Source organism: Schistocerca cancellata, chromosome 7, assembly GCF_023864275.1.
Source record: "Schistocerca cancellata isolate TAMUIC-IGC-003103 chromosome 7, iqSchCanc2.1, whole genome shotgun sequence".
Taxonomy (NCBI): domain Eukaryota; kingdom Metazoa; phylum Arthropoda; class Insecta; order Orthoptera; family Acrididae; genus Schistocerca; species Schistocerca cancellata.
The window spans coordinates 555074195-555096884 of NC_064632.1; the positions used below are offsets into that span (position 1 = coordinate 555074195).

The 22690-nt window shown below is 44.2% G+C and overlaps 1 protein-coding gene across 1 annotated transcript in view; it reads right to left on the reverse strand.

Annotated features, from left to right (window-relative positions):
• LOC126091912 (cholinesterase 2-like) overlaps positions 1-22690 on the reverse strand; it is a 257842-nt gene that overhangs the window by 214811 nt on the left and 20341 nt on the right. Inside the window, exon 2 of the mRNA XM_049907227.1 lies at positions 10646-10839. Coding sequence (XP_049763184.1) covers positions 10646-10839 — 194 coding nt within the window. The remainder of the gene's footprint in view (positions 1-10645; positions 10840-22690) is intronic.

The window sequence follows — 22690 nt, forward strand, 5'->3', positions numbered from 1 at the left end:
TCACCGCGATGTCGCCAAACACGGATGCGACCATCATGATGCTGTAAACAGAACCTGGATTCATCCGGAAAAATGACGTTTTGCCATTCGTGCACCCAGGTTCGTCGTTGAGTACACCATCGCAGGCGCTCCTGTCTGTCATGCAGAGTCAAGGGTAACCGCAGCCATGGTCTCCGAGCTGATAGTCCATGCTGCTGCAAAAGTCGTCGAGCTGTTCGTTCAGATGGTTGTTGTCTTGCAATCGTCCCCATCTGTTGACTCAGGGATCGAGACATGGCTACACGATCCGTTACAGCCATGCGGATAAGATGCCTGTCATCTCGACTGCTAGTGATACGAGGCCGTTGGGATCCACCACGGCGTTCCGTATTACCCTCCTCAACCCACCGATTCCATATTCTGCTAACAGTCATTGGATCTCGACCAACGCGAGCAGCAGTGTCGCGATGCGATAAACCGGAATCGCAATAGGCTACAATCCGACCTTTATCAATGTCGGAAACGTGATGGTACGCATTTCTCCTCCTTACACGAGGCATCACAACAACGTTTCACCAGGCAACGCCGGTCAACTGCTGTTTGTTGTATTAGAAATCGGTTGGAAACTTTCCTCGTGTCAGCACGTTGTAGGTGTCGCCATCGGCGCCAACCCTGTGTGAATGCTCTGAAAAGCTAATCATTTGCATATCACAGCATCTTCTTCCTGTCGGTTAAATTTCACGTCTGTAGCACGTCATCTTCGCGGTGTAGCAATTTTAATGGCCAGTAGTGTAGCTCGCAATCTATGCACTGAAATCGCAGGTTTATTAGAAACCACAAGTAGGCGGAATCCTTATCGGAAATTCTATGTGTAGATTATAACATCGTAAAATAATTTGTTCATTGAACAGGATGGTGCATCCTACGAGTAAAGTTACTGGAGTGGATCTTTTTGGGTTGTTGTAGGTGGACATTAGCTGTCTACGAATTATTGTTACAGCTTACTGGCGTTTTTATGCCAGAAGTCTGGTTATTCTGTTCAATGAGCTGGTTTGCAAACGTGGTGCTCGTGTGTTTTTCCACTTTACAGTGCTTTAGGCGTTCAGAGTATCTTACTCCAGGTTTCGTGCTTGTCTTTCAGGCGTATGCTGAATGACAGTCACCTGAATGACAGTCACTGACGGTTTACTGGCATATATCTGCTCAACTTCAAATAAGTTCAGCAAAACAGATTTCTAGGGCCAGCCTAGAGATGTGATTTGAGCTCTATTAAAAAAAAAAAAAAAATCCTATACTCTCATTAAAGTTACAATTCTGACTCAAGCCGGCCGCGGTGGTCTCGCGGTTCTAGGCGCTCAGTCCGGAACCGCGCGACTGCTACGGTCGCAGGTTCGAATCCTGCCTCGGGCATGGGTGTGTGTGATGTCCTTAGGTTAGTTAGGTTTAAGTAGTTCTAAGTTCTGGGGGACTGATGACCACAGATGTTAAGTCCCATAGTGCTCAGAGACATTTAAACCATTTCTGACTCAAGTACCGGTAAAACGAGAATTGACCCGTCGATATTTGACATCTGGTGATAACATCTTTCCAATTATTGGGCCTACACCTCGTTCTGAAAAGTTCAGTTTCAGTGTTTTTGTATCATATGTTGCATGTTATTTACCATGCCCTAAATTCTAATTTAAAAGGTAATATCTTCACTCTTGCACTCCAAATACAACAAAATGTTTAATTTATTCTACATCGAATTATGGAGCTATGCTTCGTGCAAGTGCTCTAAAAGACACTGTAATACAGTTTATTTTCTTTATTAAAAGCTGAACTGAACCTGAAGTAATACCGCCACCAGAAATCTTGTTACGTCCTTTGTCAAATCCACTGAATAAGTGTTCAAACTGCAGTGAACTTTCCAGTACTTGAATCTGATTATCCAAAAAAAAAGAAAAAAAAAAGAAAGAAGAAGAAGAAAAAATACCTACCGCAAATATTACATTAATATACACCGTTTTTACACTAAAGTGAGCTTTTCATTGATTAAACAATACTTGCTTACTCACATACAAATTTTATCCATTCATCACATAATAGAAACATATACTTTCACCAGGTAAAGTAAGTATTATGCGCCCATAACTCATTGGCAAAACATTAATACATCGAAATCGCCACTGTAGCATAATAAACCGTAGTCCAAACAAAATGTTTTGGACAGATCGTTAGTGCAGTGTATCGTTGAAAGTACATATTTTCGTAATATATGGGTATTTCGTAAAACTTGTGTCGTAATTACAATAAGTGAAGACCCAATGTACAGTACTCCACATTTTCTTTTCGCGACAAATATACACTGAAGCGCCAGAGAAACCGGTACAGGCATGCGTGTTCAAATACAGAGTATGTAAACAGGCAGAATACGACTGCGGTCGGCAATGCCTATATGAGAAACAAGTGTGTGGCGCAGTTGTTAGATCGGTTGCGCCTGCTACAATGGCAGGTTATCAAGATTTAAGTGTGTTTGAGCCTGGTGTTGTAGTCGGCACACGAGCCATGAGACACAGCATCTCCGAGGTGGCGATGAAGTGGAGATTTCAACGTACGACCAATTCACGAGTGTACTGTGAATATCGGGAATCCAATAAGACATCAAATCTCCGCCGTCGCTGCGGCCGGGAAAAGATCCTGCAAGAACTGGATCAACGATGACGTGACAGAAGTGCAACCCTTCCACAAGTTGTTGCAAATTTCAATGCTGGGCCATCAACAAGTGTCAGCGTGCGAATCATTCAACAAAACATCATCGATATGGGCTTTCGGAGCCGCAGGCTCACTGCTTTACCCTCGATGACTGCACGACACAAAGCTTTACGCCTCAGCTGGGCCCGTCAACACCGACACTGGACTGTTGATGACTGGAAACATTGCCTGGTAGGATAAGTTTCGTTTCAAATTGTGTCGAGCGGATGGACGCGTTGGGGTATGGAGACAACCTCATGAATCCATGGATTCTGCATGTCAGCAGGGGACTGTTCAAGCTGATGGAGGCTCTGTAGTGGTGTGGGGCGCGTGCAGTTGGAGTGATATGGGATCCCTGACACGTCTAGGTACGACTCTGACAGGTGACACGTACGGTAAGCGTCCTGTCTGATTGCCTGCATCCATTCCGTCCAAAGTGCATTCCGACGGACTTGGGCAATTCCAGCAGGACGATGTGACAGCCACAGGTGCAGAATTTCTACAGAGTGGCTACAGGAACAGAGTTTAAACACTTCCACAAGCTGCGACATTGTTGCGAGTAAAACAGTGAACCGTATGTGCAGCACTATGTTTTCTTTCATTATGGCTTCTTTAGCTATTTGTTTTATAGTTTTTGTATTATTTTCTGCACTATGAACGATGTTTATTACTTATGTCATATCTAGAGTATTGGCACTTTGAGCACATGTCAATTACTGTCTCGTAACTCTTCCTCTTTTTAACAATCTGACTTTTGGTGTGTTCTATTTCATCGCTTTTTGTTATTGTAATGCGTTTTATACCTTATAAGCTCATTACACACTTCAACGATTGTATCCCCCATTTATTTTACGATGTTCAATTAATCACAGAAAACTAGTGTATGCCTATAGTAGCGACATCTGGTGAACTTACAACACGAACATCTTTTGGCTACTGTACGGCAGCTTGTTTTGAACAGTAGTGCTATTGACAACATGACTCGTGCATATACTGTTATCTGTATATATTTGACGATGCTGGTGCTGAATGTGCATGTAACATTCGATGGTGCCACTATGGCTGCAGTATATTAGGACATCGTTTTTGAAAACACAGGTATACCTTGGTTCAAATGGCGCTGAGCACTATGGGACTTAACATCTGTGGTCATCAGTCCCGTAGAACTTAGAACTACTTAAACCTAACTAACCTAAGGACATCACACACATCCATGCCCGAGGCAGGATTCGAACCTGCGACCGTAGCGGTCGCGCGGCTCCAGACTGTAGCGCCTGGAACCACTCGGCCACTCCAACCGGCACACAGGTATACCTCTTCATACTTAAAGCGTACAAATGCATATATATGTCAGTCGTACTTTTCATTATGGTCTATTTATTGTTTTTAAGCTGTAGACAATCTGCGAGTGTATTTATGTTTTTCTCATATTTTTTGCTGCAGATCTGAAGATGGTCATTATAGACCGAAACCGGTAATCTGCGAAAAAAAGTACGTCACCATAGACGTAAATTAAAGGAAATTTATTAAACACTTCCGCTGTCCACCAAACTCCCCAGACATGAACACTATTGAGCATATCTGAGGTGCCTTGCATTGTGCTGTTCAGAAGAGATCCCTACCCCATCGTACTCTTGCGGATTTATGCACAGCCCTGCTGGATTGATGATATCAGTTCCCTCCAGCACTACTTCAGACATTAGTCGAGTCCATGCCACGTCGTGTTGCGGCACTTCTGCGTGCTCGCGGGATCCCTACACGGTATTAGGCAGGTGTACCAGTTTCTTTGGCTCTTCAGTGTAGCTCATTGGGCACCTTTTTAGTAGTATCCGCCGCATTGCACTACTCGTCTCCAAACAAAGAAGCGTCGTTGTATCCGTTCTATCCATGGAGGTTAAAATAAAACCTACTTCATATGGAGAATAGATTGCAAACTAACCTAACCTGCTCGACCCTGCTAAAAACTGACGAATGAGATCGGATGCACCGTGGACAGGCTGTCTTCCGATGTTATTCGGGCGACCTCTGGCGACAGCTTCTGACGACCAGTGACGGTGTCACTGTGAACGCAGCAGTAAGAGACATGAGCCTGCTGGTGCACTGTACGTACCTGCGTGCTGCGCAGCGGACTGTTCCCACGCTGTTGTACGGCATATGGCGAGCTGGTCTCCGAACGCACCTTTGGGTCGCTCAGTCATACGACGACTTGTGCATTAGAGTTGTGGCGATTCGTGAATGAGTCGTTCATTTGAACGACTCTAAATAAAAAAATCGTAAGAATCGAATCGTGATACAGACGAATCGTCGTTCAAAAGAATCCGAAGAACGATTGCGTGTTTCCGAGTCGTGACGATTCCAAGTTCCAACGATTCATCGATTCTTATTACGCTATGCTTCGAAGGCAACTTCCGAATCATGCCGAGTCGTGCCGAATGATTACGACCGCCAGATGGCAGTCAAGTGGAGGATGCGTGTGAACAAAGGAAGCTCGGAACGAATAAACGAAGTTCGTGGGCCGTAATATTACTCGTGAAAACCAAGCTGGCACTTGGCGGTGTCGTCTTCTCACGTAAATAGTAGTGACAGCGGCAAGTTCTCAGACAAATTAAAAGCAAAATACCTATGCTTTGTATTTAGAAGAAATTAAAATTAAGCTAAATTTGCCTTGTGGGAAGGCTGTCAACTGCGTTATGAATTACAAGGGTGATGTGGACTTGGAAAGACATCTTAGCACAGGAAAACATAGGATGATATGAGCCAAACCACGTCTGCCTCACTGCTAGATTTTGTTACTATAAAACAGACGTCTGTAGTTAGATACCTTCAAGCCACACAACCAAACTGGCATACCACGTAATTTTGCACCACCTTTTGCACAAATCTACTCCTCTTGCCTGGCATACTGAAATAAAACAAAAGATGCAATCAAATGAAATGTGACCTTTCATCAGTTAAGGCATTACACGTATAAATCGAGAATCACACTTGTAACGTCATATGCACGTTTACTCATAAATAAACTATTTCTGGTATATCTTATCATGACACAGTTCGATTCTAACCCCATTGACAATTTGAGACATGTCCTGCCATCTGTGAGTGAGATGTAGAACTTTTTGCCTTCCGTAAGAATCGTGCCATCGCAGACTAGAATGAATCATGAAAGAATCGTGAACGAATCGTAGGAATCGATTCGCAATGTGAGATTGAATCGTAGGAATCGAATCGGGAAAAAGAATCGTATTGCCCAACTCTATTGTGCATTAATAGTGTCTGTTCTAGTACACTGCACACTGCTGCCTCTCCGCCAGCCGCAGTGCGCCCCATTCACTACGTTCGCATGCGACACATTCAGCGCAACGTGAAAACCGAATTTCAGAAACCGTTTCTCGCTGTCGTGTTTGCATGTTAAGGTCTGAAGCGGATTTACTAGCCCAGTTAAATATGGCACCTGGAAAATTCTATGATTTAGTCAGCACAATCGTTATTTCTCTTCAATTAGACGAAATTGTAGACAGCTGGAGTCTAATATTTCTACTTATCCCTCACCGTACTGAAGCCACTCCGTCCATATTAGCCGAAATTTTTTAAAAACAAGACGAAACCTGACAGCTCAAGCGCGTTTCAAAACCTGTTGTGTTTATGTGGGAGCGTAAATCGATTGCGGAATTAGAAAACCGGCAACTAGAAGCGGATTCCCAGAATCGATTTTGAAGTGTTTACATGAGCACCCAGAAGCGGTGTTTGGAAAGCGGTTTACGAAATCCGGTTTCGGAAGCCACATGCAAACAGGATGGTTAACACCAGAGAGCGCTACATGCCAGGCAATCTCAGGCAGACAACTCGTTAGTACGGTCAGTCGCCTCCTAGATGGCGGTCATACCAGGATCTATTTTGCGCTTCCCTGCATGACACTGAGACAGGCCATTCATCATCCAATAATCGTTTCGTCTACCACACAAAGGGCGGTGTAACCAGCTACACCAGCCAAAGCCAGGCAGTTAAAAGGATGACATTCATACGCAGAGCACATGATTTACGTGACGTCACACGGACACTGCGCCAGTTATCGCCCAATTCCAGCGGTTCTCCAGCTCTGTAGTTGCCTAAAAACTCCCTACAGTACAGACCAGTTCTAGCTGTCGGACAACTTACGCCAAGTATCGAACATTTGTCGAAGTGTTAGCCACAGGATTTACCTACTGACAGACTGAACTTGAGCTCTCTGAACAGCAGTCAAAACTCAGGTTCAGTTACTAATCATCTACTGTGCTGGGTTGACTTCGACGCAGAACTTTACATCAGTGCCATCTCTTCTCTGGAGGCCAAAGCTGACTAAGTGCCTTACTTAATAAATGAGTGCTATTTTTTTCTCATGTGTTGCATGGTGACTCTGTTCTGGTTGTATTACTCTGTGAAGAATTTGTAGCTAGTGTGCAAGCAATCACTTCCCTTTAGGTACGGTTATCCGTGGCAAGCTGTTCGCTTCCTGTTACCTATTGGGCACCCACCTTTGCTGAACACAACGTAAGCTGGTGATGAGGCTGTACAGATTCGAAGGATCGTTCCCACCAAAATAACTGGAAACAAATTTCAAGAGAAATTCAGAAATTATTTCTGCTAGTACATCTCAACTGGCGAACAGATTTTGGGCTAGTGCATTTGACAATTTTAGCGGCCATACTAATTTAGAGAGCGGACTTTCAATTCACTTCTTTTTGCTAGTGCATTTGACAATTTTAGCGGCCATACTAATTTAGAGAGCGGACTTTCAATTCACTTCTTTTTGTATGTGGACTACTAGCCCCAACTCCTTTCCAGGAAGGTTTAATTTAATATCACATCCTCTTCTGAGCCATATTTTTCAGTCTTTGCTCAACCAGATATACTGCAGGCAATGATGCTCCCTCTCCAGCAACTCTGCAACACGCAAGACCTGCTTGTGATGGGCTTGGCCAAACTGGAAGCTCGGAAGACAAGTTTAAGATGACGCCGCCACCACTTCTGGCTTTCGACCAAAAAGCCTGGCCGAATTATATTCAGGCTGGAACAACATGTTGGTCCGCATCATGTATCAAGTGATGTTGAGCGGGAAGTTTTCCTTAGGCCTACTGCTAATACTCGTGCTGACGTCTTTCATTTAGTGAAAAAATTCTGTCCGGAAGCTAATCCAGTCACTCTGTCCAAATCACAAATTAAAGGTAAATTAGACTCATATTTTGCGACTCAAATATCGACATCTACATGCATACTTTGCAAGCCACCGTATGGTACCATTACTAGTCATTTCCTTCTCTGTTCCCCTTGCAAACAAAGCGAGAGGAAAACCACTGTCTAAATGCCTTCGTATGAGCCCTAATTTCTCGTATCGTATCTTCGTGGTTCTTAGACGAAATGTATGTTGACGACAGTAGAATCGTTTTGCAGTCAGCGTCAAATGCTGGTTCTCTAAATTTTCTCACTACCCATCTCTCCCAGTCCATATCCTCCTCCTCTTCTATATCCGTCCATTTCTCTCTGTCTACCCCCTTCACCTCCTGGCCCCCTCCACCTATCCACCTTTTCCATTCTTGTCTCTGTCCTTCTCGTCCCAGACCTCTCTCACTGTCTATCCTCTCCCATTCCTTTCACTCTCTCTGGAAACCATTCCTGCTTCCTCTATCTGTCCATCCCCCTTTCTGTCCATGTCAACCTTCTCCCAGCTGCGCCCATCTGCACCTGTAGGTCGATAAAGCTGACACATACTACTCTGAAAACATTCCTATCATGATTGTAGCCTACACATCAATTTGGAAACCATTTTTCTCCCCTGCCACACAAAGCATCTCAATAAAAGCAGGTCAGCACTATTGCTACCCAAAATGCCTAACATTTAACGCAGCCTACACATCTGGGACTGGAAAACCGTTTCTTCCCCTGATGTATAGGATGCCCTGCTAAGCAGGTCGATAAGGCAGCCACACAGTGTCTGCCACTCAGGGCAGCCTATTCGGCAGGGCCTGAGAAAAGACGATTTTGTCTTTATCTACACTACTGTTCGAATTAGGAGGTTATGAACCCCACTGTGCTGACACTTCCGAAGCTTGCTGTTTGTGTGTTAAATATTACAGAAATATATCCAGGGGTTTGGAAGAATATCCTATACATATGTCCTTGCATACATATATATAATGGCAGTTGATAAATTTTATTCTGTATCAACATTCGGCTTAAGGTCTATTTTTCCAGCTCAGTTTTTGTCTGAAAAGTCTGTTAATGGTTGGTTACAAAAGAAATTTCGATGATGTGGCAACCTGCCTTGTCAGGTTTCTTTAGTAATTTCTCTGCTTATTTCAGGTAAAGATAGTGAGAAATCGTAAAAGAGATGTTGCTGTAAAAATCATGTTTAGAGTTGTGGGGAAAGTAAAGTGGTGCGATCATCAATTCAGACAGCTGCAAGTTATAGTCTTTCGTAAGATCTTGTGAGAAAATTCGCCAAGACGGAATTTATGAAGGAAAGATACTTTGGCCTTTCATCCACAAACAGTTATTTTCCATGCAGAAAAGTCTTATGTGATGATGACAATGAGGAATTAAGGCAGTATATTCTTCAAGATGTCAGTGCTTACTATGGTTTAATGCCAACAAAAAAAAAAAAAAGGTCGAAACGGTGTCATGTGATCTTTGTGTGGCAAATTCTATGAACTGTCCTAAGGCCCAACAATATGCACAAGTCACCTCTTATACTAAAACTGATGTAAAGCTGACAATAGGAGAGATTCAGATATAAATAACTCGTGAAAAAGAGGTATGTTAGTTTTAACAAATTCACCCATTAAAATAAACGTTGAAGGACGGCTGAAAATACAGGTAAAAACGTCAATGGAGGGTCTATTCAGAAAAGCAACTGAAAATGACGGGAATTCAGACATAAGAAACAAAGTAAAAAGAAATAAGAACGAAAAATGTCACTTAGTGAAGAAGAAAATGTTGATTACTGTTATTGTTTCGCTTGTCTTGAATCTCTTTCTATCAGTATAGCTAAAGAAAAATGGATACATTTTACAGATATTAAGAAGCTGGTTCATGAATTACGTATCCCTAGGCCAAATAACTTCAGTACATGTCAAAATTGTGAAAGCGCATTCGAAAGAAATTAGACTGTACTGAACACTTTCTTAAATATTTATTAAATTATTGTTTCAGAGTTTAAAATGGTCTTTTGTATTCTTAATACTTTTTTGATATAAATAATTTCCTTTTATCGATTCAAATGACTCGTGACAACCAATTCCAGTAACTGTGAGAGCCAATCGAGAATTGGAGTATGTTGTCACAAAAATTTAGTCTCACAGAACTTCTTTCTGAAAACCAAATGTTGCTGTGGCCTCAGATTTCTGCGAAAAAATACCCAAGAATATGCTGTATAGAATGAGATACACTGACGTTAAAAAGGGAGACTATAAAAACTGCTTTTTCAAAAACTAAAAATGATAGATTGTGATAACTCGCACCAGTCTCCATCCCAATTCTGATATGACCCCACCTGGGGCACTCACTCACCCAAGACTGCTCGTTGCTAAGGGCCACAGTGGACTGTGACAATCGTGCCGGTACCGTCTACAGGAAGGCGACAGCTCGCGGCCAGCACTCAACACTTGTAGAGAGAGCCCTGGACCGAGCGAGGTGGCGCAGTGGTTAGCACACTGGACTCGCATTCGGGAGGACGACGGTTCAATCCCGCGTCCAGCCATCCTGATTTAGGATTTCCGTGGTTTCCCTAAATCGCTCGAGGCAAGTGCCGGGATGGTTCCTTTGAAAGGGCCCAGCCGAATTCCTTCCCATCCTTCTGTATTCCCATGAGACCGATGACCGCGCTGTTTGGTCTCTTCCCCCAAAACAAACAAAAGAGAGAGCTGGAGGCGTAGTAGGCGAGCCAAAGCGGCGGTCATACCTGGAACCTGGTGGTGACGTTGGCGTAGGGCACGCCCAGGAACTGGTAGATGGTTCGATTCTGGCGCTTGGTCCAGGCTAAGGAGCCACCGAGCATTCCCACGCCGGTCACGTTAACCTTCACGTCGAAGTCTTGGGCACAGGCCGTCCCCAACACCACAACCAGCAGCAGGCTTCCCAGACCAGTCATCGCTCCTGTGAACAGCAAGTAGGACAACGGTTTCCATACTCAAAAATAGGTAAACAGTTTTCAAGGGAAATATTTTCGGAAAAGTCTGTTGTTTTGTCTTTACATCAACATCTACATCTACATCCATACTCCGCAAGCCACCTGACGGTGTGTGGCGGAGGGTACCTTGAGTACCTCTATCGGTTCTCCCTTCTATTCCAGTCTCGTATTGTTCGTGGAAAGAAGGATTGTTGGTATGCCTTTATGTGGGCTCTAATCTCTCTGATTTTATCCTCATGGTCGCTTCGCGAGATATACGTAGGAGGGAGCAATATACTGGTTGACTCCTAGGTGAAGGTATGTTCTCGAAACTTCAACAAAAGCCCGTACCGAGCTACTGAGCGTCTCTCTTGCAGAGTCTTCCACTGTAGTTTATCTATCATCTCCGTAACGCTTTCGCGATTACTAAATGATCCTGTAACGAAGCGCGCTGCTCTCCGTTGGATCTTCTCTATCTCTTCTATCAACCCTATCTGGTACGGATCCCGCTCTGCTGAGCAGTATTCAAGCAGTGGGCGAACAAGCGTGCTGCAACCTACTTCCTTTGTTTTCGGATTGCATTTCCTTTGGATTCTTCCAATGAATCTCAGTCTGGCATCTGCTTGACCAACGATCAACTTTATATGATCATTCCATTTTAAATCACTCCTAATGAGTACTCCCAGATAATTTATGGAATTAACTGCTTCCAGTTGCTGACCTGCTATTTTGTAGCTAAATGATAAAGGATCTATGTTTCTATGTATTCGCAGCACATTACACTTGTCTACATTGAGATTCAGTTGCCATTCCCTTCACCCTGTGTCAATTCGCTGCAGATCCTCCTGCATTTCAGTACAATTTTCCATTGTTACAACCTCTCGATATACCACAGCATCATCCGCAAAAAGCCTCAGTGAACTTCCGATGTCATCCACAAGGTCATTTATGTATATTGTGAATAGCAACGGTCCTACGACACTCCCCTGCGGCACACCTGAAATCACTCTTACTTCGGAAGACTTCTCTCCATTGAGAATGACATGCTGCGTTATGTTATCTAGGAACTCTTCAATTCAATCACATAATTGGTCTGATAGTCCATATGCTCTTACTTTGTTAATTAAATCACTGTGGGTAACTGTACCGAACGCCTTGCGGAAGTCAAGAGACACGGCTTCTACCTGCGAACCCGTGTCTATGGCCCTCTGAGTCTCGTGGACGAATAGCGCGAGTTGGGTTTCACACGACCGTCTTTTTCGAAACCAATGTTGATTCCTACAGAGTAGATTTCTAGTCTCCAGAAAAGTCATTATACTCGAACAAAATACGTGTTCCAAAATTCCACAACTGATCGACGAGATATAGGTCTATAGTTCTGCACATCTGTTCGACGTCCCTTCTTGAAAACGGGGATGACCTGTGTCCTTTTCCAATCCTTTGGAACGATACGCTCTTCTAGAGACCTACGGTACACCGCTGCAAGAAGGGAGGCAATTTCCTTCGCGTACTCTGTGTAAAATCGAAGTGGTATCCCATCAGGTCCAGCGGCCTTTCCTCTTTTGAGCGATTTTAATTGTTTCTCTATCCCTCTGTTGTCTGTTACGATATCTACCATTTTGTCAATTGTGCAACAATCTAGAGGAGGAACTACAGTGCAGTCTTCCTCTGTGAAACAGCTTTGGAATAGACATTTAGTATTTCGGCCTTTAGTCTGTCATCCTCTGTTTCAGAACCATTTCGGTCACAGAGTGTCTGGACATTTTGTTTTGATCCACCTATGGCTTTGGCATAAGACCAATATTTCTTAGGATTTTTTGCCAAGTCACTACATAGAACTTTACTTTCGAATTCATTGAACGCCTCTCGCATACCCCTCCTCACACTACATTTCGCTTCGCGTAATTTTTGTTTGTCTGCAAGAGTTTGGCTATTTGTTCCTTCCACCCCCCATGCCCCATCTGTCCACTCGTGCCCTCACACAGGGAGTTTAGGGTGGAGGGATTGACAATGGTTGTCAGCGGTAATGGTTGCATTCACTCTTCAGCCAGTGCCATTTAAAGTGCATAAAACTGTTGTTCGTGGAGAAAACAACCACCAGCAAATATACAGGGTGTTGTGTACATAGTTCTGTGTAGTCAGCGCGTACACAACTTTCCCAATGGAGCGCGCCCCGCTAAGCGACAGCGCAGGCGCAACGCTCGTCCATCTCCGCACTACGAGATGGCGCTATCTTAGAGACGGACCCAGTTCTGCTTCCGCCGATCCGCGTATTAATATGTAACGCAGCCAAGGAGATTGCTGCTAACGTAGAACCTTTTCTCCTCACGGATCACACTCGCGCAGTGATACCTGAACGCTCGAGGTTTTATAACGAGTGTACAGACCTCTGATTAGTCAGTCTGCATTAGTCTGCATTTGTCTGCACCAGTCTGTACCGGTCTGCATTAGTCTGTACTAGTCTGCATTTGTCTGTACCAGTCTATAGTCAAGTTTCAGTCTGCGCCTAATAAGATTACCATATTCCTGTACATAGCCATGAAGATAACTTTGTCAAGTATCAGAGATATGTGAGGATAAGATTAACGTACCAAGACCAAAGGAACTTCAGACTGTCAATTGTAAATAGCATCCAGAATCAATTTAAGTAAGGTTTATGCTTGTTATTATTTTAATAAATGTGTGTGAAAATTAGTCAAGTTCGGTTTAAAGCCGGTCACTGTCAATCTGCTACTCTAAGCGTGCAAGTGGCATTTCTATCGCCTGACATAACGGAAGAAGATAAACACGCCACGATAAGACCACAAGACATATTGCTGACACTCGCCTACTTCGTTAGAGCGACAAGTCAAGTAATCTGATGGTGTGTGTACCGAAGGTCTTACAGTACGCACACCACACAGGGCGTTCCACAATACCTGCTACAGGTTTCTAGTGGTCGTAGACGGGCCTTAGTAGATAAATTCTGCCAATTAACACATGTAGACAAACATGCCATTTGGAAATACACTCCTGGAAATGGAAAAAAGAACACATTGACACCGGTGTGTCAGACCCACCATACTTGCTCCGGACACTGCGAGAGGGCTGTACAAGCAATGATCACACGCACGGCACAGCGGACACACCAGGAACCGCGGTGTTGGCCGTCGAATGGCGCTAGCTGCGCAGCATTTGTGCACCGCCGCCGTCAGTGTCAGCCAGTTTGCCGTGGCATACGGAGCTCCATCGCAGTCTTTAACACTGGTAGCATGCCGCGACAGCGTGGACGTGAACCGTATGTGCAGTTGACGGACTTTGAGCGAGGGCGTATAGTGGGCATGCGGGGGGCCGGGTGGACGTACCGCCGAATTGCTCAACACGTGGGGCGTGAGGTCTCCACAGTACATCGATGTTGTCGCCAGTGGTCGGCGGAAGGTGCACGTGCCCGTCGACCTGGGACCGGACCGCAGCGACGCACGGATGCACGCCAAGACCGTAGGATCCTACGCAGTGCCGTAGGGGACCGCACCGCCACTTCCCAGCAAATTAGGGACACTGTTGCTCCTGGGGTATCGGCGAGGACCATTCGCAACCGTCTCCATGAAGCTGGGCTACGGTCCCGCACACCGTTAGGCCGTCTTCCGCTCACGCCCCAACATCGTGCAGACCGCCTCCAGTGGTGTCGCGACAGGCGTGAATGGAGGGACGAATGGAGACGTGTCGTCTTCAGCGATGAGAGTCGCTTCTGCCTTGGTGCCAATGATGGTCGTATGCGTGTTTGGCGCCGTGCAGGTGAGCACCACAATCAGGACTGCATACGACCGAGGCACACAGGGCCAACACCCGGCATCATGATGTGGGGAGCGATCTCCTACACTGGCCGTACACCACTGGTGATCGTCGAGGGGACACTGAATAGTGCACGGTACATCCAAACCGTCATCGAACCCATCGTTCTACCATTCCTAAACCGGCAAGGGAACTTGCTGTTCCAACAGGACAATGCACGTCCGCATGTATCCCGTGCTACCCAACGTGCTCTAGAAGGTGTAAGTCAACTACCCTGGCCAGCAAGATCTCCGGATCTGTCCCCCATTGAGCATGTTTGGGACTGGATGAAGCGTCGTCTCACGCGGTCTGCACGTCCAGCACGAACGCTGGTCCAACTGAGGCGCCAGGTGGAAATGGCATGGCAAGCCGTTCCACAGGACTACATCCAGCATCTCTACGATCGTCTCCATGGGAGAATAGCAGCATGCATTGCTGCGAAAGGTGGATATACACTGTACTAGTGCCGACATTGTGCATGCTCTGTTGCCTGTGTCTATGTGCCTGTGGTTCTGTCAGTGTGATCATGTGATGTATCTGACCCCAGGAATGTGTCAATAAAGTTTCCCCTTCCTGGGACAATGAATTCACGGTGTTCTTATTTCAATTTCCAGGAGTGTAAATTAAGCCTGAAGACAGGATCAGTTTCAAATCTCCCACATCACAGTATACACACAATCTGAGAAGAATGTACCATCGGTGGTTGTTGTTGTAATTATGAAATCACATACCATACCCGTTCGACTACAACAATGAGAAATTGCTATTTTCGCAACTAGAAGGCCTTTGAAGTGGACATCTGTCGTCACATACAAGATGTGAGACTACGGTTGAGCACTTAAAATACCCCTGAGATGCTAACATCTGAACCCTGTAACTTACACGGGGAACAGACTCCCCCTCATAAGATCACGCGAAATATTAAGAAAAAGTTACGCAACGGAAACTATTCAGCACTTGAATTAAAACGGGGATGGCCAAATTAAACATGAAATACGGGTACCATACCTCACATAGATACACAGTCCAGTAACATTTACGTAACCACCGCCTATCCTCGATGTCAATGTGCAATAGCCATTTACAACGACAGGTGGCAGCCCTAGCAATAGAGGGTACATAAAGGATGTCGATCGAACGTGCAAAACAATGCAGTCGTTGTCGTGACGTGGAAACGTAGCGATTTATTTCAAGTCCTAAAGGGCATGACAGTTGATTATCAGGTAGGGGGTGGAAGCATTTCTGAAAAGGCTAAGTTTGAAAACTGTTCGTGTGCCACCATGATTAAAGTATACCATCCATGGTAAAATGGCGCTATCCAAAACTTGGGCCAAAGCAACTGTAGTGTACCACGGGCCACAAATGACTATAGTTCAATTCTTTTATCTTGGCGGCTCGCGCACGCTCGCCCATCTGCGGGATATTGCTGCGTTGCCAGTTGCAAACGACGCACGCGCCAAGAGAAGCAGCGCCATAGTATAGTACAATTCGCAAACCTACGCGCAGTTTATGAAGTAAAGCCACCACGGCCGCATTAACCCTTTCGCTGCTACAAAGACGGCTCCCCGCATTCCGCGCTGTGCGCGATTTTGCCATCACTGCACTGCTCTCCTGTGCAGACACATGGTGTCCCGACTGCTTTGACACACTTATCATTCGATTTCACAAAAACTATTTGGCCCAAAAACTTGATTTTTACACATCTTCTTGGCTGATATCTTCCCCCCCGTAAATAACTTGATTTTGTTTCGATTTTCAGCGCAGTACACCATTGCACGAAACTTTGAAGAGTTTGCAGAGGTAAAAGTCCATAGCGTATACTTTCCGTATGGTCTATTTTAGTTGCCACAATGTTGAGAATGAAATGTGGAGAAGATACCTAAGTTTCATATAAAATTTACTGTTTAACGATATCTCATTTAATTTAAGTACCAGATAGGTGTCGTATGTAATATTGAGAAATATTCCGTCTTTCGCGACTGTAATAAAAGTTTTATTTATACCAGAGTCATTTCGCTTTTTTGTAAAACGTTCTGATTAAAACAAAGTTGGTGAAATACACAAAAATGAATTGCGGACGTAATAAAACATAGAAACTAAAATATATTGTCAGTGAGGAACAGTGCACAAACAATTTGTGTTTGTCACAACAGACAGCAAATACTTGCCAAAACATAGGTAGACGAAAACATTGAATATGATGTTGCCAAAGCAGCGAAACAAAGAATTGCGTCAGACAATCAAGCAGCTCGGCAACGTACCAGCTGAAATTCTGCTCTAAGTAACACTTTTAATACTGTCGCAGAATATATCTCAATATGAATAGTAAAACAGCGACTGCGGAAGACAAGATATACAAACAAAACAGTTAACATGAATATTGTATGTTTGCCTTTTCACTGTTATTAAATTGCTGTGAAAAGAAATATTGGAGGACAAAATTAGAAAAACCGAAAACTTATTATGATTATAATGAAATTCCAAAAAATTACATTCAAACGAATAAAATTCATGATGTAAGACACTTCGATATTGTTTTTAAATAAAGAAAATACTAAGCACCTAACAAGCTTTGAACTCTAAACCTTGCATTTAGCAGCCAAACACCTTATCCATTACGCTAACACAGCTCAGCGTTCGAACATCTGGAGGACTATAAAACATCACGCAAAATACCGACAAACACTGTAGGTAGGACTATCAATTACTTTTCTTATGTCGAAGTACAATAGAAAATAAACAATTATCGTTGTTCTTTATTGCTAAAAAGCGTTTCGTGAGAATGATACAAACACCTTTCCTTGCTATCGCATGAATTAGGGGGCTTATTGCTTGTTTGGTTTAATTAATTATTAGAATAGGAAGCAACTGGTATAAAGAATGCTTTTTCCAAACTTTCTATAAAAGAAAGTCTGCTATCAAGACATTGCTTTTGTTCAATTAATTTATTTATACTGAATGTTTCCAAAACTGAAGACACTCGTCCATGCTTTGCACTGCAATTGAGCTCTGGCAACGTCGTACTCTGTTCATTGGCTGACTGTGTTTTGTGACGTCAGATGCGCAGAACGAACTTAAACTCGGCCGCCGTCGTAAATGACGCGCACTATAGGGTGAATAACGATTGCGGAGAAAAGACGTGCAACCGGTGAACAACTGAGCACCCAGATGAACCAAGCGGCTACCAACAGCCCAGTTCAAGCACCCACGCTTACTGCTGTTCACCTGCGACAAAGGCTGGGATTTGCATGCCAGTAACCCAACTGGATGTCCACTGAATGGCGATAGGTGGCCTTATCAGATGAATCACGTTTTATACTCCATCGAACTGATGGCCCTTCAACAACTGTCGTAAGGGACCAGGCCGGAGGAGGGAGCGTTATGGTCTGGGAACGTCCTCGTGGCATCCCCTGGGTGATCTCGTCATTCTGGAAGGCACAGTGGGTCAACTTAAGTATTCATCTGTTCTTCGGTACCCTGCCCACCTCTGTAAGCAGGTTGTTTTTTCCTCGGCACAATGGCATCGACCAGCTCACAGTGTACATGCGTGGTTCGAAGGGCGGCAGGACTGCCCCGGATTTAAGCCCAATCGTGAATTTGTGGGACTGCCTCGAGTGGGCTGTCTGTTCCACGGCTCCCGACATCCCTGTTCGTTCTTTTAGAATCTCATTGACTCTCTACCTGCACTTCTGCGATGCTAAAGGTGGTTGTTCACGCTTTTGACAGGTGGTCACATTAATTTGCCTAGACTGTGTACAGGGTAAAAAGTATTTAAACCGACGAACTCTGGGAGGTTGTAGGGGACATCAAAACAAATATTTTTCCCTAATGTCATTTTTTCCTATGAGGAGTATTTAAACCGGTAGAGGAACTGTGCTCTGGGTGGATAATCAACTGGTTCCAGGTTGTGGACACGCTGTATGCGAAATGGCCGTAGCAATTGCTCTCGAAGGACTGTTCTTGCATTCGTCTGATTCGTAACAATGTTACGTGCAATTGCACGAGTGCTGATTGAAAGATCCCGCTCCACATGCTGCAAGACAGCTTCCTCAAATTGCAGCGTTCTTACCGTGCGACGGTGTCCCTGTCCAGGTAATCTGCTAAATGACCTGGTCTCAAGCAGACGTTGGTACACAGCAGCAAAGGTCGTATGATCCGGGATATGGCGACTAGGATATTGTTGTTGATAAACCCGCTATGCAGCTCGTCCGTTGTGGTGCGCTACGCAGAACGAACCAACCATATCAATGTACTCACTCCAGGTGTATCGCTCCATTAGTAAACAGAGACAATGCACTACTACACTGGTGGACAGCAGTTGCCTACAACTGAAGAGCGCAATACGCCCTCCACCGGTTTAAATAATCCTCATAGGAAAAAATGACATTAGGGAAAATTATTTGATTTGATGTCCCCTGCAAACTCCCAGAGTTTGTCCGTTTAAATACTTTTCACCTTGTATAACGAGAATGTGTTATATCAAACTATGGAATTAAACTAAAGACTACAATAAAATCGTACTTATTACTAAGGTGCTTGTACTTGAAATGCAGTCATAGAATACTTAATACAAATAATCCCTAAATGCACAATGGTACAACCCGATGTAGATGGAACTGGAAATGAAATTATACAATTGTATCCACGTAAAACGACAATGATTCCTGAATTAAAGCCAAACAAGTATGTATGAGCACGATATTCTTTCGTAAGCTCAAGTTGCTTTCAACAAACCGACTATGTGAAACAGTTCCGAAAGGCAATACTCTACCTCGAAACAAATGACTTCGCTTGCTCCTCATCAGAATGAGTGCAAGTACGGCAGATGTTGACCATCGTACTAAAACGTAGGTGCAGATGATCCACAGTGACAGCTGAGAGTTGAAAGTTCATCCCTGACATGAACAGCTCTAAGATGAAGTCCTCCATCGTTGCAGTTCCTTTTCTCTAAGACGAAGTGTCAATCGGCACTCTTTGTCAAAACATTGCTAACACCGGATTCGTGTTAACCAATCGTTGTAGACCTTGCGAGTTCCGACCAATGAAAGATTTATAAAAATAGCAACAATCTCCCTTCTGCTGAAGAATTTGCTCTGGTTAACAAGTAATATTCATTTCCCTCTTAGAGTGGGGAAGAAAGCAGAAATTCTCTCCCACTATGAAAGTTTTTTCACTCTTCGGCCAATGATAGGTGCAAAAAAGGGCAGCTCGTTTTGTATTATCACGTAATAGGGGAGAGAGTGTGGCAGATATGATACGCGAGTTGGGATAGAAGTCATTAAAGCAAAGACGTGTTTCGTCGCGGCGAGATCTATTTACGAAATTTCAGTCACCAACTTTCTCTTCCGAATGCGAAAATATTTTGTTGAGCCCAACCTACATAGGTAGGAATGATCATCAAAATAAAATAAGAGAAATCAGAGCTCGAACAGAAAGGTTGAGGTGTTCGTTTTTGCCCCGCGCTGTTCGGGAGTGGAATGGTAGAGATATAGTATGATTGTGGTTCGATGAACCCTCTGCCAAGCACTTAAATGTGAATTGCAGAGTGATCATGTAGATGTAGATGTAGATGTAGATAGTGACTGCATATGTGCACTTCAAGTTCATCCTCACTACTTGCTTTCATGCACCACTACTAATTTGAATTAATATCTCTTTTGAATAGTGGGTTGTTGGTTAGGTTATGGAGTAGTTTTTGAAATAAGAGCCCCGTAGCAAAGAAAATCCAGCGACGAGTACTCCAATGCCACGGGCTCCTGTAGAGGGACCGCCAGAGCTCATTTTCTCCAGTATTTGCATAAAGCGAAGTGGGAGATCTGAAACTTGCTCTAGTAAATTTCCTCTATAATCTCTAGAAGCCTGTAAAAGCACTTGTGAAACGCCGTGTGTTCGTCGCTGCCCTTTTTCCACGTGCCTGTTTTTAGCTGCCTTCTATTATGTCAGTTGGGACTGACGTATAGTCGTTTTTTAACTCCTCTGTCTTCGTGTTCTATAGCTTTGACTTGGGCGCGTATGACCCCAATTGTTTTTTGCGCCCTAAAGCAAAACAAAACCGAACCAACCAACAGTCCTTAATGGAGACGGAGTTCGACAAAATCCAGCATGTCTAAGGTAACACAAAAACTGATTCAAAGACCTTCAATAGTTGTTACATTGCACGTAGTTTACGTGTAAAATATCGATGATTTTCTCTGAGTTTTCAGTGAGATATAAAAGTCGGAATGAACCAAATTTCACCGACGAAGTATCAAAGGTTGTTCAGCGACACATCCCGAGTATTTTGCTATAAGCGACCCACGCACTTCGATGGCTCGTTACAGAGATATTGAATTTCGTCTGTTTTCTTGCTCCAGTTAGTTTCGTATCTGTATTGCACTGGAAATAGTGCACAACAGTGCAAACGTCGACGGTATTATCCTGATGAAGAGCTGGCCGGTATGCACCTCGTGCATGGGTTCACTGAATGCAGTGGGAAAGCAACACAAAGTCGCTATGCTGAATTTTTCTCCCACCGACTGCAACCACGTCACAATACTTTGGTTCTGACTGAAATTACCATGTTACTCCTGTTATGTGTTGAACATTTTGGCTATTTCATATTAATAGTTTCCTCCCTCCTCTGAATGAGTTTCACAGAAACAATACTACTACTACTACTACTACTACTACTACGTGATCAGGCCCAGTGGACCGCACGCATCTACAAGTTTCCCTCCTCCACTGTATTCTGTCCATTGCTGCTATCCGCCATCCGTTCACATCTATTGACACTTGGTTTAAATCTTCATGGAGTCCATCCCTCCAACGCTTCTTGGGTCTCCCTGGCGGTCCCTTTCCTGTAGGTGTGAAATCCTGGAGCTTCCGAGGCCAGCTGTGATCCTCCATCTAGGCCACATGGCCGGCCCATGGAATTCGTTTGGCTTTGAAAGTTCCTGCTATGTTGGTCTGCTGGTACAGTTCCTCAAGCTCTTGGTTGTATCTGATCTTCCATTCCCCTGTATCTGCATCCAGAACCGGACCGAAGATCTTCCGAAGCACTTTTCTCTCAAAAACAAGGAGCTTATGGAAGTCCTGTTTCCGGATACTCCACGTCTCACAGCCATATAGAACAACAGGTTGGATCAGGGTTTTGTACAGTCGAATCTTGAACTGTCTGGAGAGATATTTGGACGGAAGTAGTTTTGCTAGGCTGTGGTAAGATCGGTTTCAGCTTGTATTCTGGCATTGATCTCTGCTTCACATGACGAGTTCTCAGTGAAAAGTGCCCCTAGGTATTTGAATTCTTGCACTCTCTTGAAAGAATGGTCGCCAACCGGCAGTGATTGTAGATGATCGGCAGTCTGACAATGACCACGCGTCATAACGAGGTACTCTGTCTTGGCTTCGTTTATGTTCAGCCAAAATTTGCTGGCAGCCTCCTTTAGTGCTTTGGTCATTTGTTCCAACACCTCTTCCGACCTAGAGAGTAAACAGATGTCGTCTGCATAGGCTAAGTATGCCAGTCTCTTTCCTTCGATTTCAATCCCTTTGTTCTCTTGGAAGGTCTCGCGTACGATCTTCTCGAGGGAAAGTTGAACAGGATAGGGGACAACCCATCTCCTTGCCTGAGTCCTGTCACAATTTCAAACTCCTCAGTGACGGGATTTCCCTTCTCCACCTTTGTACGTGTTTCATTCAGACAGATCTTTATCAGATCGATGAGTTTCTCTGCTATGCCAAACTCTCTTAAACAGAAACAATACTGGTTACAGCAACAAACCGAACTAATCATTATTGCATCATTACTCTGTAAGAAGCTGCCGGAGCCCATGGGCTCCTTAGGTCAAAATACTCAGAAGACATCCCTGAACCATCGCTGCAGATTTTATCGGTTTTACTATATACTCACACTGAGGTAAAAAAATACTCATGGTATACCTCCTAATATCGTGTCGGACCTCTTTTTGGCCGGCATAGTGCAAGAATTCCACGTGACATGGACTCAAGAAGTCGTTAGAAGTCACCTGTCACTGCCTCTACAGCTGTCCA